This window comes from Juglans regia, chromosome 16 (genome assembly GCF_001411555.2).
Source record: "Juglans regia cultivar Chandler chromosome 16, Walnut 2.0, whole genome shotgun sequence".
NCBI lineage: Eukaryota > Viridiplantae > Streptophyta > Magnoliopsida > Fagales > Juglandaceae > Juglans > Juglans regia.
Window position 1 is genome coordinate 24,315,315 of NC_049916.1, and position 25,429 is coordinate 24,340,743.

General features: G+C 33.5%; 5 protein-coding genes across 6 annotated transcripts; 2 read left to right on the forward strand and 3 right to left on the reverse strand.

Moving 5' to 3' along the window:
- The first annotated feature begins 6,882 nt into the window (after positions 1–6,882).
- LOC109006547 (pentatricopeptide repeat-containing protein MRL1, chloroplastic) lies at positions 6,883–15,903 on the forward strand. 2 transcript variants are annotated; one of them, XM_018985863.1, is made up of 19 exons: positions 6,883–7,330; positions 7,792–8,557; positions 8,721–9,015; positions 9,222–9,285; positions 9,376–9,520; positions 9,618–9,733; positions 10,232–10,360; positions 10,612–10,785; positions 10,910–11,068; positions 11,402–11,542; positions 11,616–11,715; positions 11,811–11,919; positions 12,035–12,126; positions 13,008–13,098; positions 13,428–13,659; positions 13,757–13,849; positions 14,391–14,439; positions 14,927–15,023; positions 15,181–15,903. In XM_018985863.1, exons 1-19 carry the CDS (start codon positions 7,001–7,003, stop codon positions 15,416–15,418), a joined length of 3,420 nt encoding a protein of 1,139 aa, XP_018841408.1. In that variant the 5' UTR covers positions 6,883–7,000; the 3' UTR covers positions 15,419–15,903. The 2 variants fall into 2 exon arrangements, with proteins under 2 accessions (XP_018841408.1, XP_018841411.1); XM_018985866.2 differs by lacking the exon at positions 6,883–7,330 and having other exon boundaries at positions 8,444–8,557; positions 8,704–9,015.
- Positions 15,904–16,329: 426 nt separating this feature from the next.
- Positions 16,330–16,866, reverse strand: LOC109006561 (auxin-responsive protein SAUR23-like). The gene has a single exon (XM_018985881.2). It carries the CDS (start codon positions 16,798–16,800, stop codon positions 16,507–16,509), a length of 294 nt encoding a protein of 97 aa, XP_018841426.1. The 5' UTR covers positions 16,801–16,866; the 3' UTR covers positions 16,330–16,506.
- A 1,001-nt stretch (positions 16,867–17,867) lies between these two features.
- Positions 17,868–18,200, reverse strand: LOC109006552 (auxin-responsive protein SAUR21-like). The gene is made up of 2 exons (XM_035686242.1): positions 18,148–18,200; positions 17,868–18,111 (listed from the first exon to the last, which is right to left on the reverse strand). Exons 1-2 carry the CDS (start codon positions 18,198–18,200, stop codon positions 17,868–17,870), a joined length of 297 nt encoding a protein of 98 aa, XP_035542135.1.
- A 2,476-nt stretch (positions 18,201–20,676) lies between these two features.
- On the reverse strand, positions 20,677–21,152 carry LOC109006556 (auxin-induced protein 15A-like). Its single transcript, XM_018985877.2, has one exon. The coding sequence runs from the start codon at positions 21,082–21,084 to the stop codon at positions 20,776–20,778; it is 309 nt and encodes a 102-aa protein (XP_018841422.1). The 5' UTR covers positions 21,085–21,152; the 3' UTR covers positions 20,677–20,775.
- Positions 21,153–22,340: 1,188 nt separating this feature from the next.
- On the forward strand, positions 22,341–23,208 carry LOC109006554 (auxin-induced protein 15A-like). Its single transcript, XM_018985875.2, has one exon. It carries the CDS (start codon positions 22,432–22,434, stop codon positions 22,741–22,743), a length of 312 nt encoding a protein of 103 aa, XP_018841420.1. The 5' UTR covers positions 22,341–22,431; the 3' UTR covers positions 22,744–23,208.
- The last annotated feature ends 2,221 nt before the right edge of the window (positions 23,209–25,429 follow it).

Here is a 25,429-nt window from a genome sequence, read left to right on the forward strand (position 1 = left end):
TCTTACTGCTCCACCTGATCACATGTTTATTTAAAATGAGATTCACATTCCTAAACATATCACGTGTTAAACTTTCTTCAATTATAGCCCAAATAACACAAGACTAGGTTAGTATAGAGAAATGCTTCTACAAAGTGGGTGACTAATCATAGAAACCACAAAAGCTATTCTTTATCACTGTCATATCAAACAAAGAGACCTGAACTTCCTCGCTTGTTATTTGTCTATCAAATGTATTTCATTTAGACATTTATAAACCTCATTTTTTCCATAGCCTTCATTGTTCATAAAATCTTACATCAACTGCTTCTTCCCTATTTACTGTTGACTATGTAAGAAATGAGCATCCAGAGTGGGCACCCCTTTACCTTATATTGGAGGTTATGAATTGACTTTTAAACTACTTCATGCATGAGACTTGATGGCTGACCCTTAATGGCCAGCCGGGGGTTAAGCTTAGATGGGCTATTTACATAGTCCTTCCCCCCTTTGGATGAGACACTTGCATCATAAATAGCAAATCTCTTTCTTAAATGGTTCTCTCTAGTCTCAACATTTAGGTTGTGAAATATGTAGGTGTTGCTCTGGTATATTACTACGTAACAAACTCCACCATCGATACGGAAAATTTTGGATGAACAACAACGACAATGAAGAATCTGTGGAACAATTGCACTAGATCCAAGATATTTCCGATGAGTTAATATCATTTTTACTGTGAACTTTGATCTAGTATTTCTAACAGACTGTGACCCTAATGCCTAACAATCATCAGTCAAATGTGAAAGATAACCTCACTTAATAAGACATTTTCGGCTTCAATTAATTCAAAGTTGTTACCAATTGCAACAAAACATTCGAATACCAACTAGTGCTCACAAATTTAAAACTTCAAATATCATTTCCTATGTCGAAAGGACTCTCTCTCTCTCCACTTATAGCAAATGAAGCAACTTAAAAATTTACAAAAAATAAGAGAATAAGGCTGTCTTTGGATACTAGAGTATCCTCAACACTTTCTAAGTATTCTCGTACTTTTGAAAATACTTCACATGCCAAACAATTTAAAATACTTTCAATGGGACCCACAAACTCACTTTAATCTCTACTCATAACTATTCACAAACATTCTATAATACTTATCACTATTATATATAAATAAAAAATAAAATCAATATAATATTTCTCACTATTAAATATATAAAAAAAATCATTATAATATATAAATAAATAAATAAATCACTATTACATATAAATAAAAAATATTTATCACTATTATATATAAATAAAAAATAAAATCGCTATAATATATAAATAAAAAATAAAATCATTATAATACATAAATAAAAAATAAAATCATTATAATATATAAATAAAAAATAAAATCACTATAATATATAAATAAAAAATAAAATCATTATAATATATAAATAAAAAATAAAATCATTATAATATATAAATAAAAAATAAAATCACTATAATATATAAATAAAAAATAATTATCACTATTATATATAAATAAAAAATAAAATCGCTATAATATATAAATAAAAAATAAAATCACTATTATATATAAATAAAAAATAAAATCGCTATAATATATAAATAAAAAATAAAATCACTATAATATATAAATAAAAAATAAAATCGCTATAACATATAAATAAAAAATAAAATCGCTATAATATATAAATTAAAAATAAAATCATTATAATATATAAATAAAAAATAAAATCACTATAATATAAATAAAAAATAAAATCGCTATAATATATAAATAAAAAATAAAATTGCTATAATATATAAATAAAAAATAAAATCGCTATAAATCATTATAATATATAAATAAAAAATAAAATCACTATAATATATAAATAAAAAATAAAATCACTACAATATATAAATAAAAAATATTTATCACTATTATATGTAAATAAAAAATAAAATCGCTATAATATATAAATAAAAAATAAAATCATTATAATATATAAATAAAAAATAAAATCACTATAATATATAAATAAAAAATATTTATCGATATTATATATAAATAAAAAATAAAATCGCTATAATATATAAATAAAAAATAAAATCATTATAATATATAAATAAAAAATAAAATCACTATAATATATAAATAAAAAATATTTATCACTATTATATATAAATAAAAAATAAAATCGCTATAATATATAAATAAAAAATAAAATCGCTATAATATATAAATAATAAAATCACTATAATATATAAATAAAAAATAAAATCACTATAATATATAAATAAAAAATATTTATCACTATTATATATAAATAAAAAATAAAATCGCTATAATATATAAATAAAAAATAAAATCACTATAATATAGAAATAAAAAATAAAATCACTATAATATATAAATAAAAAATAAAATCACTATTAAATATAAATAAAAAATAAAATCATTATAATATATAAATAAAAAATAAAATCATTATATATATAAATAAAAAATAAAATCACTAAAATATATAAAAAAAAATAAAATCACTATTATATATAAATAAAAAATAAAATACTATAATATTTATCACTATTATATATAAATTAAAAATAAAATCACTATAATATATAAATAAAAAATAACATTACTATAATATTTATCACTATTATATATATATAAATAAAATCATTATAATATTTATCATTATTATATATAAAGTAAAATAAAATCACTACAATATTTAATAATATTAAAAAATCACTATAATAAAATCATTATAATATTTATTACTAAAAATAAAATCACTATAATATTTATGGGATCCACACATTTTTCAACTACCTACTCAAAAGTCAACAACTCAACATACTTTACACATCCAAACAACTCAAGATAATCTCAATGGGACCCACAAACTCACTCCAATCTCTACTCATAATTATTCACAAACATTCTCAACACTTCACACTACCCAAACATACCCTAAGACTTGCCGTAATATAAATAGTTATAAGGTCATAACTCAGTTTAGAATTAAAAAAGGACACAAAAATTCTCTAGTGTCTATGAATGCAAAAAGGTGATGATCTGTTTTTGTGGAAGAAACATGAGTCTTTGAATACAATAATTTGACAATAATGAAAGTTCAATAATGATTATGGAAGCTCATTACGCATATAGATATTTCACAAGTAGAAGCATACCCATTCAACATACACCCATCCATCTATATTTCACAAGTAGAACCATACCCATTCTGTTTAACACCAATCCCCAACAAAAATGTTGCCCAACAAATCGATCCCAGTCAAAATATCAATAGTAGATGTTACCCAACAAACCAATCCCATGCAAACATGTTACCCAACAAATACAATTTCAGCAGCAGATAAACACCAATCCTAGTCAAAATCATTTGCCAAACTGTGGTATCACACCAAACTATGCACTCTCGTGTGAGACAACAAACAGAGCACACATTTTGCATTCCCAAACATTTTTTAAATAGAAATTGAACAAGGGTACAGAGCATGCAAAAATTGACAAAATTTACAGTTTTGAAATCGACGGACAAGAATTATAATTTCCACTTTGACAAAAATCGACAAGGGAGAATTCACAAAAATGTATATACAAACAACTAAAATTTAAATAGGGGGCCATACACGCTTACCTGGTAGGACTGAGTCTTAGGACCCGTGGTGGTCGAGTTATGGAGGCAACAACGAGCAAACTTGGGGATGGCGGTGCGAGGCCTGATTAACTTCATAGGGGTATCTTACATTAGGTTGGGCACTGCGACTTTATACACCATTTTGGTCTAAAAGAGACAACCGAGCTCTTCCACGAGGCTGCGACTCAACTATTGCAAGCCACGCGAGGCCAATTGTGTAGGCAATGGTCAGTGAACTTGTTTTGAAGGCTACACAAAACAACATTTGCTTTAAGGCCCGAGATTCAGGGTCAGCATTCTGCTAGGTCAGGGTCAACATTAGCTTGGGAATTCACATGTAAAATGCAGAGATTCGCACGACAATGTGCAACATAGGGCAGAGGTTCAAACAGGTTCAAACATAGTGCCTTCTAACGACTCCCAAGCAAATATAGTCAATACTCGCCGGCAGAAGGAATGGAGGGTTTTGGGGTTTTGGGGTTTTGTGCGAAAATGTATGTTTCTTCATAGGAGGCATAGAATTGGTGAATCACTGACATGGAGGCAAATATGGAGAAAGGAGCACGGATGGGTTGCAGGTTTAGAAATATAGCTCGGGCGAAGGACCCTAGTTGTGGAATGGAGGAGAATGACCTGTTTCAAAGAAGCAGGGTGTAACGGTTCAGTTTTGGACATATTTTAGAATCGAATCAGTATATATCGATTTTGATATTTAAATAATTGAAACTGCATCGTTTGTACTCTTAAATCGGTACTTTTAATTTTATCGGTTCTGGTCCAATTATTCTGATATATTATATAATATATATAGTATGTATATATATATTATAATATATAATAATATATTGATAATATATTATAGTATATTATAATATATAATATAGTGATAATATATAGTTATTTATATAGAATTTTAAATTTTAATATTATATTAATTAATAATTATCATATAATACAAAATTATTTTATATATACAAATTATATATAATACAAAAAGTCATATAAAAAATATTTTATACAATATAAAAAATTAAAATATATATATGAACTAGTCTGGCCTAGTGTTAAAAAAAAAAAATCAAAACCAAACTATTTTTTAATTGATTTAAAAAAAAATAAAACCGATACTAGATCGGACCAAACTCACCAGTCCAATTCGATCCGATTCGGTTCAGTCATTTTTATTTTCAATCCTATCAAAGATGGACGATGGGAGTAATGTGTGGAGGAAGGGTGCGATACTTGAGGGGACAGAACACACTGCTTTATGGTCTTGCGATCCATCTAGCTCAGTGAAGCCAGACCTCGCGTATCCAGTGCTTGGACGAGGAAACTGTGCCGAAAGGCCGGAATCTTGGCCCGCTAAATTGCTCTGGTCGTGCTACTGTATTTGTGCCTTGGGCTTGTACCCCGAAATGAAGAGGAAATTATTTGAAGTTTTAATATGGGCTTCGGTAGTAAGGCCCGAAAACGTTGCCTGTGCCGGCCGGAAAGACACGTATAGAAAATCTTCGAAAACAAGTGTATTGCTTGTTTAAGAAAAATATACATAAAAATTGATGGAATACATTGTATTATAATATATATATATATATATTTTTTATGATGAATTAAATTATGTATTTAAAATCTAGTTACGTTAATTTTTAATTCCTTTTTAACTATCTTTGTATGTCTAATCGTGCTTGTCTATAAAATTTAGATTTTTTTGTTCTACTTCTTCCTGCCAACCATGTATTTATTAGAAGAGTAAAGACATATCACAATCATTTTTATAAATTTATTTTAAATTGAGAATAATTATTATAAAATTTGAGATGTAAATAATAGCTTGAAACTTTTAGTAAAGTGACATTAACACACTATTTAGTTGTGAAATGATTTATATCCCTAAAATTAGTCAGATCCTGAACATACAATGACAATAAAGAAAAATGTCATGAGTGAGAGAAGTCCCTATAAAATTATAAGTTTTTTGACTAGTATTGTTTATTTGGGTTCCAACTCAGTATATCCGGACTGAAACTAGGGTTTCAAAATTGGGCGGGAACTCGGATTGAAATTGGTTTTTAAAAATCCAAAACCTGGGTTTCGGGTTGCACTTGAGTTTTTTTTTTTTTTTTAAATGTTGATGCAACGTTCAAATTCAATTTATTTAGTTTTTTAAATCAAAACTTACATATTCCTTGACCACCAATAAAAAGTCATGTGAAGAAAGAATAAATAAATAAAAACATAAAATGAATGATTCATTAAACATAATATATATTTTTCTTTTGAGTTGCTAAAAAAAAAAAATCAAAACATTTAAATTGAAAAAATTAAGGTATCAGGTGTACCTAAGTTTTTCTACGCGAGTATCGGCTCGGATTTGTTCCGAGGTGGAACCTAGATAATCGGGTTTTATCTGAGTTCTAGATTGAGCTGAAAAAAATCCGGCCCGATGTACAGGCTTAGTTTTGATTACTGTTTCATTTGCTACAGCTTATTATTGAATAGTTTCATCACGACAGCATATTTGTTTTGTTAAAAGAAACTGAACAAAGTCATCACTTGATAGCCAATAAAAAAAAAAGAAAGAAAAACCAGCTAACATTGGTTACACCTATAAAACCTTCGGACATCATTCTTTATGTTTTGCGTCACTTATATAACTTGATGTATTAAAATGTTGATTTGTAAATATATTTTTTTTAATAAATATTTTATTTATTTATATTTTTGTAAAAGTGGAGTCGCACTGATTTTTTCATTAAAAAATATAAACATTGATATCTTTACACTTCATTTATTATTATTTTACTATCCAAATTTTTTATTCTTTGAATCTATATTAAAAAGTTCATAATATGATCTTTTTGTATAATTTAAAAGACAATAAATTCAATCAATTAACGTAATTATATAATTTAATTAAAAATAAATTTAATTTTATAAAAATTGACCTTATTTTACTTTTTAAATTAAATTTATTTGTAATTAATTTATAATTTTTTTTAAAATTATGCAAAAAAAAAAAAAACTGAAAATTTTAATCTATATTCAAATAGGAAAATAAAAAAATAGCAGTAAAGAAGTATAAAGTAGATGTAAAGTATCCTTATCCAAAAAATATTATTAATTATAAAAGAAATAATATCCACTTTCTCGCCTACGTGAGCCAAACAAACTATGACTGTTATCAGGACGAGAAAGATGCCACGCCAGCAAAAACCCAACCAGAATGTCGTTTCCTCAGTCACTCACTTCAAGTCTTGAAGAGTCTCGACTCTCGCTCCATAATCTCCTCTTCTTCTTCTTTCCCCTATCCTCTCTCTCTCTCTCTCTCTCTCTCTCTCTGTGACTTCATGGACATGACCTTATCTTGCAAACCCCAAACCATAACCCTGCTCACATGGAATCCACTCCCTTCTTCCTCCTCTTCCAAGCTCCGATCCATGCGCGGGGAATTCCTTGGGTACTCCCACACTCTTAGGCCGCCATCAGCAGCAGCTCTTCGGACACAAAGAAAACTCTCGAGAGTAGGGCTTGGCCTCCATTCTCCGAGATTTCTCTTCAGAGCTTCTCTGAATTCTCACTCTTCGTTCCTCGTAGTCGTCGTTGTTGCCGCATTCACCTTCTCTGCCGTCTCTGTCGTCTTCTTGAAGCACTATAGAAGAAAGAAGAGTGATAGAGAGGTTTGTGAACTTAGACTGCTAAAATTTAAAGCAATTTGGTTATTTTAAGTGTTTTCTTTATAAGTCTTATTCAATTGCCTATTTAACTTGTGGATGACGATGTCAAAATGATAGTCTCTGTTTTTAACTATTGTACATCGTGTGCGACTGCGAACATTGACAGTTACTAAAAAAGGAGCTTTTCATGATATAAATCAATTATTATACGACAAAATGACCAATAGGTTTCGAAGTGAAAATTACCCTAATTGCCGTATGCTAGGCTACTACTAGCCATGTGTTGCTATATATGATCACATCTGTAGCGTAAAACAAGTTCAGCTATTTTTTATCAGGTTTCTTTATCCGAATGTGTTTATTGAATGTATTTAGTTTAATATAAAGTGAATGCTTCTATTTAACTAGGATCGTAGTATATGGTTGAGACGGCATGGCCTGTGCTCACTTTTTGCCGATTATAGGTGCCAAGGCCTCCCGATTTTGCGTTATTTAAAGTAGGACAAGATGTTATGAACTGGATTTTTGAAAGTCAGATTCTTGGGTTTGGGGAGCTTGGTGAGGGAGAAGAAAGAAAATGGTTTCGACATAAAATTGCAGTGAACAGCCATGCTTCTGCGGATAGAGAGGCTCCATTGCTATCTCAGACCTCTGCTTTGATGGATGGAGATGTTACTGTCAGTAAAACATCACTGCCACCTGGTTGTGACGTTCTCACAACATATAATTCTATTAATTCTTTGAAATCGGAAGAAAATGATGTTGGAGTTCAATCATTTTCCACAGCCGTCTTTGGCTCCTGTGCGCTTCAACCTCTCACTTCCACTAATGAAATGGCTACATTGCAAGTGGAAGGATCTGAAGAGGAACTAGTTTCTAGTTTGGAGTTGCCTACACTAATGGGTAATAATATCAGGCTTAGTGCTGCTTCTGTTAACATAAATGATGCACCTGCAGAAGTGAATGAATGCAACGAAGAAAATGTTGAAAATGGTGAAGAGGGCAAAACCATAAGCTATAATGTCTTTCTTGGAGATTCGGCTAGAGAAGAGCTTTACATGTTTTATGAACCAAACGAGTCCGTGGGAAAATCTAAAGCGAGTTCAAGTGCTTCAAAATCATTTTCTCATCATGCCTATCTTCTCAATGGAAATAAATATTCTTCATTGATGAGGAACACTGCACCAAAGAAATCGGAATTATCAACAGAGATTTCTGTTCAGGTTGCAGGTAATGCCGGAGATAATATGGAATCTGAAACCATTTCTATTCATGTTGTTCTGTCGTTCTTTGAGCACTAAGTTTCTTCCATATCATAGCAGACTGTTTTTCTTTTTTTTTCAAACTTTCCCTCACTATGCTGACTTTATATAAAGGATGTTTGCTGATTCAGAAAATGTGGATGGAAATGTACCTGTTGCAACTTACAAAGAAGGGCTTCCCTACAGAAGAAGAGATTCTGGAAAAGGCAATGGATTTCCAAGGGACAGGAAGATTAGAAATTTGAATAAAAAAATTTATCAAAGTTTGCCCCTGTTAGCCCACCCAAATGGGATGATTAGAAATCTGAATAAAAAAAATTATCAAAGTTTTCACCAGTTCCCCCACCCAAATGGGATGCAAGTTACTGACGGAAAGCATCCTTCTGAACAACTTAGCGCTTACAATCGATTGCTAAGAGCTGGCAGGTAAGCAAATATACTTTTAAAGTTAGTTGCTCTCAACAAGAGAATTTCTGCGGAAGTGCTAAATCGCAAGTTTGGTTTGAAATGAATAAACAGTGAAGCACAGTTCTAAAGTATTACTTTGAGAGAGTGTCTATTCCAGCCTTTCTCAATTAGTTGGTTATTTTCAAAAGCCTAAGATCTTATCCTTCGTGTCATGGGTCTATTAGGTTGACTGAGTGTGTGGAACTGCTTGAAGACATGGAAAGAAATTCTTTATTGGATATGAATAAGGTAAACTTGTAGCAGTATCATTTTGCTGTTAATTATTGTTCTGTTATTGAATTTGTAATATATCAAATTCATTGAATTCTTTGGTTTCAGGTCTATCATGCAAAGTTTTTTGAAAAGTGCAAAAGTCAAAAGGCTGTTAATGAAGCTTTTCGTTACACCAAGCTGATTCCAAACCCAACATTGAGTACGTTTAATATGCTCATGTCTGTGTGTGGGAGTTCTCAGGATTCGGAAGGTAAGTTCCTTATCTTCCGCTGTTTATTGTGTTATAGTCTTTCATTGTTTGTAATCAAGTATGCTCCACTTTCATGAGTTGTGTTTTGTGCATTTAGGAGCTTTCCAAGTTCTGCGACTTGTCCAGGAGGCTAGATTCAAAGTGGATTGCAAACTTTACACTACTTTGATCTCGACCTGTGCTAAAAGTGGGAAAGTTGATCTGATGTTTGAAGTATGATACCTTCCTTCTTGGTTTCTTTTATTTTAGATTACAATCAATATATATGATCTTTAACCTGGGTTTACTCACTGGAACTCTTTCCTTACCTTTTGTCATTTTTATGAAGTTGCTCACAATAAACTGTTGTCTTGATCTCATTTGTATGGCTTGCAATCCAACCCATCTAGTTTTCTTTATGTAAAGAAATAACATCTTTCTCTGTATTTGATTTTGATTTTGCTAAAGGTTTCTTGCGTGAAACTATAAAAATGATATAGTTGGTATCCATCTACATCTCGGTTGCATTTCTAATTTTATCTTCTTCTTTTTTCCCACTTCCCTCCTACTGGCTCAGAGTTGTTATGTTAAATTTATTTGCTGCTTGGGAAAGGTGTAGCTCACGAGCCTCATGGTCAAACACTGTTTTAGACTTTGTTTAAGTGAAATATTATTATGTATCCTATTCTTGGCTTGCTACATTTATTAAATTCACCAAGGTCCTCTACCTAGGTGTTTCATGAGATGGTTAATGCTGGAGTAGAACCAAATGTTCATACATATGGAGCCCTTATTGACGGTTGTGCCAGAGCAGGTCAAGTGGCTAAAGCATTTGGTGCTTATGGGATAATGAGGTCTAAGGTAAGATTGGGGAAACACTACCTGTTTTCATCTATTGCGGATGTGAGTCTGTTAAGTTGTTATTTCTCTGTAGTTTATTAGCAATGATGTCATTGCGTGTTCTTGTTTACTTCATCCTTTAAATATTAAGTAAGTTATATGCCTTTTACTTATAAAAAAAAGTAAGTTATGTGCCTTTTGCATTTTTTAACGAAGTTTCATTACTTTAAGGATACCAAGTCTTCATGCTAAAAGAATCTTGCATGCAGTAGAACGTGAAGCCAGATCGAGTTGTGTTCAATGCACTTATTACTGCATGCGGTCAATCAGGGGCAGTGGATCGAGCTTTTGATGTGTTAGCTGAAATGGGGGCTGAGACACAGCCCATAGATCCTGATCACATCACTATCGGTGCTTTAATAAGGGCATGTGCAAATGCTGGTCAGGTGCGTTTGTCTTTTTATCACAATAGCTGTTTGGTCATTTTCATCATTATAGGCATGCATGTCTCCTTACATGTTTCTATTGTTATCCATTTTTATTAACATTTTATGGTACATTTAATTGTAGGTTGATCGGGCACAAGAAGTATATGAGATGATTCATCAATATAACATTAAGGGCACTCCAGAGGTTTACACCATTGCTGTTAATTGTTGCAGTGGTGATTGGGGTTTTGCTTGCAGAGTATATGACGATATGACTAGGAAGGGTGTTGTCCCTGATGAGGTTCCTTTGTTAGCTTCACTTTTTCTCCACTTAACATTATGCTCTACTTGTTTGAGTTCAGATCATAATCTGTTAACAATGGTGAAGTAATGATAGCATTAGTAGCTTCTTAACTTCTTCAAACTTCTTTTAGTACAAGTGATTTAGGGTCTGTGAAAGAAAGGAAAGAAGCTAAAATCTAGAGTTCCTCGTCTTTTGTTGGTTGTTCAAGAAGGCAAAGCAACTTATCTCTCAATTTTCCATTTGGTGTCCGCATTTCTTTGTTTTCCACAAAATTGCTTTGCATTCACAATGTGGAGATTTCTCACTCAAATTTCTTATTCTTTAATGCAGATGTTTCTCAGTGTATTAATAGATGCTGCAGGGCATGCTGGAAAGCTGGATGCCGCCTTTGAAATTTTAGAAAATGCTAGGGATCAAGGAATAAACATTGGAATTGTATCATATAGCTCTTTGATGGGAGCCTGTAGCAAGGTAAGTCTTGTATGGTGATTCTGCAATAATTTACAAATTGACGTTGAAAGAGTTTCCCAATTCCTTGTTTCAGGCCAAAAACTGGCAGAAAGCATTGGATCTATATGAGGACCTCAAATCTATGAAAATGAGGCAAACTGTTTCAACAGTGAATGCTTTGATCACTGCCCTGTGTAAGTCTATGTATATTGTTTTTCCTTATCAGGATAATCTGAGTTCAATGATTATGAGGATTTTCTAGAAATCAAATAATGGAACTTCATTGCAGGTGATGGAGATCAGTTACAGAAAGCTATGGAAGTTCTATCAGATATGAAGGGACTGGGCTTGTCCCCCAACTGCATCACCTATTCCATACTTCTAGTGGCAAGTGAAAAGTAAGTGTTATAGAGTTTGTTAATTTCTATAATCACCAATTTTACACTTGCATTTTCTTGAGGAAACTTATACTCTTCATTGTAAAGATTTTTTTTTTCATGACCTTATTTATAGGAAGGATGATCTAGATGCAGGCCTCATGCTCCTCTCTCAAGCCAAAAGGGACAGAATTAGCCTCAATCTTGTTATGTGTAGATGCATAATTGGTGAGTTTGCAGGGTTTCTAGTTTCTTGGTCCAGTTTTGTTTCCCCTTGATTAAGTATTTTCATTGTGTTTTACACCACATGGTTTACATGATTCTTTTTACATTCTTGGTGACTCCATCCTTAAAAAATGGTCATACATCCTCATTTTTTATGCAACATGAATTAGGTAGTTCTTCTTCCAATCAGATGTCAAAAAGCACCCCAATAATTAAATAACATTGAGGGTTTGTGGCAGAAGATCATTATGCATGGTAAAGGTTGGTTATTCTGTTATGTTGTTGCATTTTGTGCTAGGGTGATTAAATTGCATCCTTCCATTAGCTCACTCATGGTTATTATAGATGCTATTGAGCAGTCTACCTAATCGTATCTTGGAATATTTCATGGAGTAATGATTAAACTCTATCCAACTTCATATAGCCATATGTAATATACAGAATATCCTATCGATTTCAAAGGTAGCACATCTTAAAGATATTTCTACATTGGTCACAATGAGGTTGAGAAGAATGATTCCTTAATTATACGTCAAACCATATATGTGCTGAAAATAAAGATATAAGCTTTCGCGTGTTAGTTCAAGAATCTGGATATGGAGTTGTGCTCTTTTTAGATATCCTTTGGAAGTCTAGGTGGATCATACGGTCATGAGTTCAATTGATATTTTTGTCACACGAGTCATAATAATGTTTGTAGCTTCTTTTCCATGGCTTTGATTGTGTTTGAGATTTAAGGAAAAGAGGTAATGGATTCCAGTTATTTTCTGGCTCAACTCCCATTCATATTTTCAACATGCAAAATCTTTTTCTTTTTTCAAAATTGCTGTCTGTCTTATGAATGAGAAAATTCTGATAATCATATAAATTTATTCTCTTTGAAGGTATGTGCCTACGGGGATTTGTGAAGGCGTGTACACTTGGCGAACCTGTTGTGTCTTTTGACTCAGGACGGCCACAAGTTGACAATAAATGGTAAATTAACTGTTTTCGGCTGCTGCAAATATTCTGTTAGCAGATTCTTGAATCCTAGGCAATTAAAATTCAACATATATGTACTTAAAAATAAACATATATGTACTTATAAAAACAATATATATACATATGGTTGAAACTGTGGTGTGGGATATCGGGGTGAACATATTCAAAATGATGTCCATTGTCTTTCTGTAGTTTCATTCTTATCCGGCTTGCAATAGCAGTTATTATCTATGGTGCGAGCATTTATCATGAAACTGTTGCTCTCAAGACTTATGCAGTCTCTTAGTACTTTCACCGCACCTTTTCTCCCCCTCTTTCTTCAGGACATCAGTGGCCTTAATGGTGTACCGTGATGCAATGGTTGCTGGTGTAATGCCTACCATGGAAGTTCTATCACAAGTTTTGGGATGCCTGCATCTTCCGTATGATGTGTCGTTGCAAGATAAACTCATTGAGAATCTAGGAGTGAGTGCTGACATATCAAGATGCTCAAACCTCTATTCATTAATAGATGGGTTTGGAGAATACGACCCTCGTGCCTTTTCCGTAGTTGAGGTCAGTCGGAGCTGAAATTGATACAACGCTTGTACAAAACTTGTGATTATTATGAAAACTTCACAGGAGACCATCTGATACTGTTATCAAATTACAGGAAGCTGCTTCACTTGGAATTGTTCCATGTGTATCCTTAAAATCAATTCCTGTTGTTGTTGATGTAAGAAACTTGCAAATTCATACTGCTGAGGTGCGTTTGTCTTTCTAACATTGCTGCAAAGATATTGGTGATCAGTTCTGCTACACAGTTTCAGAATTTTCATTAGAGAGTCATTGAAGCTTTCCAAAAATAAAAAAGAGAAAAAGGGTTTGGGGGTGATTGAAGGAATATGAAACTGATACTATATGCTTGTTTAAATATTTTGGATACCTTGCTTGTACTGCAACTCTGTGAACTGTTAAAACTTTTAGATTTATTATATTTTGGTGGTGAAACCTTTCATTTTGACCAACTTCATTTGCTTTTTACATCCTTTCTGGTTTGTCTTCATATTGGTGGTTAGTTTTTTTTTTTGTTTTCCTTTTGTAGGTTTTTTCTTTTTGATTTTGATTATTTATTACTTTCTTTTGCATAACATGCCATAATGACCCTGATTATATTTGTACCGGATCTTAACAATCTATGTTACTGCATCTCTCTCTCTCTCTCATGCAAAACATTTTAGGCAAGATACATGTGCTATGATAGTTCATGAATTCAAATTACTGAAATCCTATTAAAACATTGCCAGGTCTACCTCTTAACTGTTTTGAAAGGTCTCAAGCATCGGCTTGCTGCTGGTAATATTATTTACATTAATTTAATCTTTGTTTTCCAGATTTGTCCTATGAGTTAGTTTTCATTCAGAAGGTAATCTAATTGAATGAGTTCCTGAAAAGAATCAGTAATTTAAAGAATATTTTATTGAGTAGAAAAGTATAGGCAAAAAGGTCAGCTTTGCTTTATTCCTTTAGTGTGAATGACCGTGGATGTAGTTCACTGTTTTCATTTTCTCAATATCATAGCACTGCAATTATTTCTACCAATAAATATTTTGAAATTATCTTGCAGTGATATACATTGAGTTAAAGAAAATAATTTTACTCCACTGAAATATTGGTTTGTAACTTGGTGTGTCGGGTTTGTTTCCTGTTTCCTGTTTAGTAAATTACTCTGAAAGGAATATTTCACACCATTTAACATCTATCATTAGGAAATGGATGGGGAAATTACATCTTTATCATACTAGGCCATAAAACTTGTCGATCTTGGTTCAAATTTTTGCAGGTGCAAAGTTACCGAACGTAACTATTTTACTGCCTTTGGAAAAGACACAACTTCTGTCTCCCAAGGGGGGGGATAAGACAATCAATCTTGCAGGAAGGTGAGAAGATCTCTTTTGTAATTACAATATGCTATTACAAGTATTTTTTTCTTTTTGGTAAATGTCTTATTTGTCCATGTTAAAGATCATGGAGTTTTTTAATAGCTAACAATTTCCATTCCTATCTTGGGTTATCGTTATACTATTACCATCACAGGGTTAGCCAGGCAGTTGCAGCATTACTAAGGAGACTTGGGTTACAGTACCAAGGGAATGAATCATACGGAAAAATCAGAATCAATGGGTTAGTCTTGAGAAGATGGTTTCAGCCAAAGCTTCATGTTTCTCCTTTCATGGGGAAACCAGGAGATTGGAGCTCATCCCAGTCACGACTTGGAAAAGGAATCACCCATCAGCAGCGTGACATTCGAACTGGAAATCTGTCCTCGGAGTAAGGTGGGAATACCACTTCATTCCTACTAGGAGATAGCTCCACAGAATCTTATGCAGTTTTCCTAGCAGAAGCCAATGCCGTTAACAGTTTAGTCAATGGCTTTCCTAAGCCTAACTTGCCACTACTCCATTTTTCAAAGTCTGGCACCCGTTTGTAAATGTAGTAAGTGCCTTCTTTCTACAAATCATTGAAGAGAAAGCGATGTGACCATTAGGAGCGTAAAGCAATTTAGCCTTCTTTGATATAAAAACAAAGGACAGGATTGCACCGTTATCTTCAATTTGAGATGTATGTAGACTTGCGAGGCTTTATGAGCTTTATTACACTCTATTTATTCACTGCCTTTGCAGTAGGCTGAAGCTTCGATGATGGCCTCATTAATGGGGACATTACGAGGCTAAATAAAATTGAGTTGTTACGTCATAATGTTAGTTGTATAATTATAACGCAGATTTAATGTCTACGCCTATTATGGGTTGTTTGGCACAGCTCTCTGTCTTGGTTTTGTTTTGGAATGCTAATAACAAGCGTTGGTGGATTCAACATTTGAGAATTTGGGAAACTTTCAGGAACTGTAATATAATATTAATTCGCATGCTGGCAAGTGAAAAAATCGGTTGATTTATTGAACAAACCATTTGCCTGAACGAACACCAAGTTTACTCTCATTCATTCAGCATTAAAAATAATAATAATAATAATAATATTAAATTTTGGTCTTTTCTTCTATCCTTCCTCCACTATCAACCTCGAAATGGTTATTTTGCCTGCTTCATACGATTCCTATCAGCAGACAACTCTTGATGAACTCTTTCAATGTTAATCGTGACATGTTTGGTTCAAGAAACTCTGCTCTGGGTTTAATTAGAAGTGCAATTCAGTGCGAAACAATCTCAAACAAGCTAGAGAAATTAAAGGTGAGGAGTTATAGATGATTTGACATGCAAGAACTTCATGTCTGATTGATATTTTTTTGGCAGAGCAATTTACTCCCGCTCATCCATTTACATGTTGTAAAATATACATCTACTTGAGAGTAGAAAAAAAAATGTCAAAATTGTATAGGACTGCTGATCATTCTTTCATCTTTCACGAGGCATGCAACTGGGAAGTGAGATCGATGAAGGCATCTTCCTTGCATGGAATGGTAAGGCCACCCATTGGATGATTGAATCCTAACTCTTCCTCAGCTCGGCTAAGCAGGTCTTGGAATGAAGGATGGTTCAAGTATGATATGGGAATCACAAACCTCTTTCTTTGGATCTCTCCCACATAGACTGCAATATGGCCTTTTGGAACGCCTGACTGATTTCTGGTCTGCATCGAGTGCAGTTTGAGAAGCTGCTTGGCATTGGAAAGCATGGATGGCAGACGCATACCCATGACTAATACAACAAATATTGGAAGTGATAGAACTTGCTGTGTAAGTTTGGGTTGAAGGCTTTGGAGTTTGAAGGCTTCTCTGGTGTTTGTATTTATAGAGTTATTACTAGAGAGTGGATATTTTAAATTTCAGCAGGCTCAAGTGGGAGTGATGTCAGGAGGCTGGCTTGCAAGAGGGCCTACCTTACTGAAGGCTCACATGGCTTTGCTCACTTAGCTTCATCATAGTCATACCTATTCACCAACTCATTGGGCAGAGGACCCATCTGCATGTTGAAATTCACGGGCGAATAAAAAGCCAACGACCGTGCCACTACATTTTTATAATTTCCAGCTTTGAATGCTTCAAAAACAGATGGCCGTACATTGGAAAACATAGAGCAACACACCCATGTGATTGCTTTTTTGTACAACAAACAAATGCATTTGCACGGCAGAGAGGAAGAGGACGATGTACAAGAGAGATGGACCCAATACTCTGGCCAACAGAAGACAGAGTACCAGATCATGAGTAAAATGCATTAAAGACCTGTCGATCTGGTCATGATCATCTCTTTGTAGAATTCAGTCCACACGTACAGTGAAGATAAACGCAAAACCGCCTCGTACAATCTGTGTACGCATGACTGTACTGTCGTGTATACCCATATATTGGCCATATAAGGGATGGGCTTGGAGTTTCTTAGAAGTTGGGCTTCTGAACATACCGTTCATATGAAGTGTCTGCGCCACTTGTTGGTAGGAGCCGCTCGCGCTCGGCTGCCACCAGTTCTGTGTACATGCGGCCTAGCAATGGTCAGTTGTCTTCACCGTATCAGTCTAATTGCATCTGGAGTCTGCACTGCCGACAAGAACTCAAGGATCCAGGGGCTTGGAATCTCTGATTCCACCAATATATCATGCATGATATGGTTATTGTTTACTGTTATTTTGTTTTTAAAGCTGGCCTTCCCCATTTACGTCGGAAATAGGCAGCGTTTGCTGTTAATTTTTAGATGACGTCTACCAAAACTTCATCAATATATATATATATATATAGAAAATTAAACAAAAGGCTCGAAATTACATTAGCTTCTAATGGAGCTATTTAAACGAGAGGTGAGATTGATGAAATCCTCTTCGGCACAAGGAATTGTGAGGCCTCCCATTTGGTGATCGAAGCCAAACTCTTCCGCAGCTTTAAACAACAAGTCTTGGAACAAAAGATGCTTTAAGTAGGATATTGGAACCACGAAGCGCTTCTTCATTTTCCTCTCTTTCTCTCCCACGTATATGGCAAAATGGCCTTTTGGAACATCGATTAGTACCGTACTGGTCATTGAAAATTGACTCTTAGAGGGAGACCACCTTTGAATAATTTGCTTAGAATGAAGAATCGCCTCCAGCAGACTAATACCCATTTTCTGCCACTGCTACATCAAAGAGATGAAGAATTTGCAGAGATTTTCTTTTAGCTGAAAACGATGCAACTTGATAATGTTTCTTTAAGAAAAATGCATGGTTGGGTATTTTGTAGAAGATGAGGTGCAGTTATATGCTTGCATGCTTTTTTTCAACATGATGGGATTTAGGAATGTGGTTCTGTCATGCACAGACCCAACTTGATAGGATGCACGCTAAAAATGGCTATTCGCCCACCATTTTCAGCATAGAAAACAACCTGATCTTGCTCTAACGTCGACCTTGACGTCAGTGTTTCATATTCTCAATGTGTACGTACGCAGTTGCTCAAGATCCGAGAACTCATCCAAAGAATCTTAATGTTATTCTATCGCTCTAGAGTCGAGGCATGATGAGTGTGAGTAAGATATCCTCTGAAAAAGAGCTCATGTATAGTCCATACAAAATGCTATAAAAAATGCTAATTGAACCCATGAGTTTATCCTTCAATCTTTCAATCTTACCGTATTTTATTTTATTTGTTTATTATGAGTGAAATTGTGTATTTTTTTATTTTTTCCTAATGATAAAGTATGTTAAAAATATCTATAAAAAAAAAAAAAAAAGCTAACAAATTTTTAAGTAACGGTATGCCCAGCGATAGCCCACTAGTAGTGTTCATACATAATAGGATTATGATAGGCTTACTACTTCCTATCACCGGCCAATTTACTACTCATTTTCTTTTATATTTTACCAATAGTTAAGGAAATAATTATTAGTGAAGTTGTATATTTTTTTAATTTTTTTTTAATGATTATGGATGTTAAAAAAATACTTAAAAATAATAAAATAATAAAAATTTTAAATACATTATAAAGTAGTAAAAGAATGATAGGAAGACAGTGAACTTATCATTATCTTATAAGGGTAATGATACCCTTCCAACTAGTTTATTCTTCCTTTACCACTCATATTATATTTTATATTTTATATTTTTTTATCATTTTCTTTTAAATATATTTTTTAATATTTTTAATTATTAAAAAAATTAAAAAATATAAAATTTTATTAATAGTTACTTGTTTAATTATTAAATAAAATAAAAAATTAACTGTAACTGCATGCAATAGCCGCAAAAATTATAATATGCCAAAAACAACAGAAACTGAATCAGTCAGTAAGTACATGTGCGCATGAAATCATTGCCAAGACATACTGTAACTGCATGCAATAGCCGCAATTAGAAAATGCTGCATGCAGGGAATGAATTGGTGTGCGACGCTAACCATCGTCATAGGCAATGTTTCGTACGTATCCTCTGCTTTTTAAGTAACTTTATGGTAGTTTTTTCAGATTTTACGAGGATAATATAAATTATAATGTTAAGAGTTACTCTACTTCCGATTTTTAAATCGAGACTGTTATATTTAAAAAAATTTTAAAATTATAATAATATTTTTTTATTTTTATTTATTAATAAGATTGTACACGCAATCTCTCACTCAGAACTACAAATATAATTATAATATAGTCTCAATTTAGAGATTGTATGTGCAAGCCTAATCAATTTTTTCTTTAAATTATTTTAAAATTACAATAATATCATTCTCAAAATGATATTTTTTTCAATTTAATGAAGAGTTTGTATATACAATCTTCATTTGAAGACTGTAAATAGAATTTTTCTTGTTAGAATTATATTGATCGATTATGTCTATGTATATATTTATTGTGTTATATATATTAGGTTCGTTTGGATATAAGAAATGTTTCATCTCATCATTACAATTTTTTTAAATTCTTACATAAAATATAATAAATAATTTAATTTTTTCAAATATCAAAATAATAATAATATTCTTTATTTTATTATTACTTTTTACCTACTTTTCTACTATTCATTACTTTTCATCTACTTTTTACTATTATTCAAATATTTTATTATTACTTTTTGACTACTATTCACAAACATTCTCAATACTTCTCACTACCCAAACGTAGACTTTTCCCGGCAGGCGGCTTGCAAGTTGTTACAACGATTTTAGGCCCAATTTCAACTTTGATAACGACCAAGACCAATCAGTAAACACATAGGAAAAACATACTAAGAAAGCTGACAAGAATACACACAATCTAATGCAGCATGTCATGTTCTTGTTTGGTTTTCTGTATCTGTTGGGATTCTAATCAGTGAGTTCTTTCCATTAATCTGAAACTTTGTGCTTTATTTACTATTCTGGTTAAAATGACATAGTTTGTTTTCACAAAATTTTTCAATTTATCTCATCTAATCATTATAACTTTATCAAATTCTTATATAAAATAAATAAAAAATTTTTAAATCTCAAAATAAAAATAATATTAAAAAAACATTGAAATTCTTAGCAGATGCACAGCTTTAGGAATTTAGCTCAGAGGCACACAACAGAGTAGAAATACTGCAGAAAATCTAATTATAAAAAAATTATTTACAAATGCAAGACATCCCACGAATGCTATTTGGCAAGAACCCACAATAACCAAAATTGACGAGACTGAAGTTCATTGTCTCTCTCTCTCTCTCTCTCTCTCTCTCTCTCTGAGTTTTCATTTTTATGAGCAATTTAGAGCTGAAGTTAAACTAGTGAAGAATTCTTCACTGCAAGGAATAGTGAGACTGCCCGTAGGATGATCGTATCCAAATTCTTCCTCGGCCCGGTCGAGCAAGTCTTGGAATAGAGGATGGTTCAAGAAAGATAATGGGATTACAAACCTCTTCTTGTGAGTAAACTCTCCGACATAAACTGCAAAATGGCCTTTTGGAACATCACTACTAGTGGCTGAAAACATTCCCATTCTTGCCGAAAGAGATCGCCTGAGCTTTTGTTTCGCATGCGCTATCCCCATTAATCGGATACCCATTTTCCGAGAAGAGGTGGATGGATGATAGAAAGGCTTTAATAATTGATTGCTGAAAACTTTCGAGTTGAAATGGCATAGTTGGTACCTGAAACCTGAACTTATATATATAGGCAGACGTCAAGACCTGAATCTGCATAAGAAAACGTATAAGACTTTGCTTAAAGAATGTTGGGAGACATATCAGGTGAGTTATTGTTGAATTTTCACATGGTTTGCCTTCTCTCATGCAAGAGATCATGCCCTACCAGTTTCAGTGATGAGAAGAAACAGGGGAGGCGCAACTTGCGCGAAAATCATGCATGTATACATGGGAACGTACATGCCCTGATTTCCGGATTAATAAAGCACTATCTCTTTTAAAAATGAAAATGTATGTATTCTGGCCGTCAAAGATCCGAGAGGATCTTGAGATTCGTTTTGGTTGTTCTCAGAAGCATTGAACTTGGTCTTGTGCTTTTCAGTGGCTTTTTTGTGCCAACTAGCCAACCAACCTCTGTTTGGTCACTCTCATAACTCGAGGCCCCCACCATTTATCCAGAAACAAGGTCTCAAATTGCCAAACTCCTGTTTTAGATCATCTAAATCATGAACAAGTAGACCATGACTTGTGATCTCTTAGACTTATCATGACTAAGTATTTTTTTTCTTTGTTTTTTTTTTATTGCCAGTCTCGTCTTGACCAACTTCTGATAAATTGGTACTAACCAACCACTTCTTTTCATTTTCTTTTCTCTTACTTTTGGTGAATGAACATCTTTCATTAGTAAAAGTTTCAGCTTACATTCACAGTGAGAGTAAAGATCATTACCCAAATGAAGAACACCAATGGTATAAAGAAAATCATTACGCAAAAGTTATTCATAGAAATCCATCTTCTCAAGAGTAATGAAACTCTTAATCTGATTTTTTTAATTTATGACACGAGTCTTAAACATTTGGCACTGTCATAGTTTTTTTTGTTTGTGTTTATCCAAGTAACTGAAGACTTCTAGTGGGTGCTTTGTTGGCTGCTATATAACAAAGAAGTAGGGTTTGATGTTTCTGTAAAAGCAGACATTTTGGCCAATCACACATGTATTTATCTTGATGAGTTGTAAAACAAATCCATATGATTCCTCATGACAATGTCTTTAATTAGCTGTCTATATGCCTCTGCAGTCTTCACCACTCATTTCCTTTGAGAGAGGGATTTTTTTCCTTGCCTTATCATCTATATAAACACACATCATTGGATTCAAAAGCAACACAAGCCTTCCCATTCGCTAGAAAAAAACACAGTTCTTACAAATCCTTTCAGTCTTTCAGATCCTTTTTCAGTCCTTCCTCTTGAGAAATACATACAAAATCATGGGTTTCCGTTTACCCAGAATTATTCAGGCCAGCAAGCAAAATCTTCAACGTACTTCAAGTAGTGCTAGTTCAAGCCAAGCAGCGTCGAAGGCCATAGATGTTCCAAAAGGCTATTTCCCAGTGTATGTTGGGGAGAGCCAAAAGAAACGGTTTGTGGTTCCAATATCTTACTTGAGCCAGCCTTCATTCCAAGACTTACTAATTCAAGCTGAGGAAGAATATGGATATAATCATCCTTTGGGTGCTCTCACAATCCCCTGCAGAGAAGATATCTTCCTTGATCTCACTTCTCGCTTAAGTGGATCATGAGAGTGGAGAATAGCATATATCACTCAACCAAAAACGCCATTCATCATTCTTTTGATATCACCCTTTCATCCTCCTCAGACTATGTCAGTTGATGTCACACAAGGGAATCATTGTTAAAGGCTGGATGATGAATAGAATTTCTCATCACTGCAGTTTTGAGTACTCACAGTGCCTAAAGATGTACCAAAGGCTGCCCAACTGCATATGCAAGAGATTTCTGATCCAAGCTCATTTCAGAATCTGCCAAGTCAGAACCTTTGACTTCTGTGGCTTCAATTGCATGAGACTGAAGGGGAAACATGCAAAGATATTTGCTTTAAAATGCAGTCTCTCCAATTTTGAATGTAGAAGAGGACAAAGCGTGTGTTGTTGTGGCTTGATGTATTTCCTCTCTGTTCCTTCTCTATGTATAAAATCGAGAACAAACATAGCTTTATCCTAATCAAATTTGCTCCTTCTCGTTCATTTTTCTGCCTTCAAATTCTTCCTAAAGTTTGGTTTCTCGTTCCCCAATAAGATATATGTACATCTCGTCAATGATCTTACAGTAAATGATAGTTGTTTTCTTGTCTTTCATGAGATGTCAGTCCCCAACCTCTTATAAAAAAAGATACAGACGTTTTTTTTTTCATAACGAGTTCCATGAAATCCAAGAAGATCGACGTATTACCGGTGGTTTTGGGGAAAAGCCACGGGTTGCTTATCTTAGGCACCCTTAAATCCGATGCCCAATCTTAAGTACGACTGTAACAGCTCGAAAAAAAAAAAAAAAAGCACGTAACAATTAACTGTTAACCAATATGCTGCAATTACGCTAGACAAGAAAAGAGATCTGCCACTCAACACCAAGCTGGAACTGCTGAAATCATAGGATCTACCAATTCTGACATAGTCAAGATTTGAGGGAAAAGATGTGGAATTTTCCTTTACTGTCTTGATACTGTAATCTTGTATTTATGTCATTGTAATCTTGCCTTTAATTACCCGTTACACTACAAGATGTATGTATATATAAGGATCTGTAAATATGAAATAAAACATACAGTCCTTTTTCAAACTCTTCTCTGTTTTGTTCTTATTCTTTCATGGTATCAAAGAGCCACAAAGGCTAACACCACTATTAAAAATGTCAGATACATCCTCTGTTGCCTCCTTTCCCATTCCTAATCTCACTCAGCTCATTTCCATTAAACTAGACAACAACAACTATTTACCGTGGGTTTCACAGTTCCTACCAGTGTTAAGAACCCATGATCTTATGAAATGAAACATACAGTCCTTTTTCAAACTCTTCTCTGTTTTGTTCTTATTCTTTCATCATCTTGGGCACCCTTAATTCTTTCAGACAAGGAACCGAGTTCTCATAATCTATTTTCTATGAGTACCGCGGATGCCAGATATTTTAACACTATATGAACTATTCTAGACATAAACTTCACACTTTGCACACCTATTTAAAAATATGTTATTTTACTTTTTTATCCACGTAATAAAAATGATACCAGACATATTTGTAAGTAAAATAGGATAAAAATGTAAAATGATATGTTTTTAAATGGGTGTGTAAGGTGTGAGGCTTATGAGTAGCATTGCTCTTTTAAACACATACGCTATTTTTTTGGGATAGACAACGTGACTTCGTTAGAGTAACATATTCCTATGGCTACGCCTTATTTTCAACTTCATCTTCCACAAACTCACACGGACACACACAGATATATATATATATATATATGTGCATATATATATATATATAAAATCATCTCTCAATAGTGTGCCAGGGATGTACATTGAAGCAAAAATTTTAGGTGAGGCAATATTCCTTTTACTTTCCCAAAATGATGTATTGCTGCAGCGATTGTTGATTAAAACATAATGTAGGTGTGGCCTCATTGGGAAGGTATAGCAAGCCTTTCATTTGGCAGGAATCGGAGGAGGAGAAGGAAGGAAGAAGGATATTGCTTTATGGACTCGAAGGCTTTGTGCATGTGGGGGGTATGGACACTGACACAGGTGAGTTGGTTATACAAAGAGATTGATAAAAGGGACCAAGCCATGAATTTTTGAATTGTGATTGGAATTTTAATACATGGCTTATTCAATCAAATTTGCTTTGTAGGCCGGGTGACTTTGATAAGGCAGGGAAACTAATGATTGAGATGCTCCTTAAAGGAGATGGGCAGATGCACTCTCTACTTTCTGGTTGGAGGCTTTGAAAGAGAGGGGTAGACAAAGATTTTCGTTTAGTCGGATGGAAACTTAAATGGGATTCAAACTGAACACAAGGATATTCATAGGAGATAAGAGATGATTTGTTGACAATGACATCATTGCTGATAAACATGATCGAAATATGCAATGAGGAGTTTGCATCCTGGGTTTGGTATGTGGGATGAGAAACAGGGGAGTCAAAGGTACAACAGAAAAAAGATGTTGAAGTCTAGAGATCACTATAAAAATGACTGAACTATACCTTTCAAACGGAATGCTTATCTTGGTATATATATAGAATTCACAAGGGTTGGTCAGCACACGCATTACTTTCCTGATCTCCTGGCCCCTTGAATTCCTTCTGAAACTCTACGCCTTTTCTTCTTGTATCTTTTAACTTCCAAACCTAAGTTGGCCTTCCAGTTTGACTGGATATCTTGCTTGTTTGTTGTCCATTTGAAAACATAGACTTCAC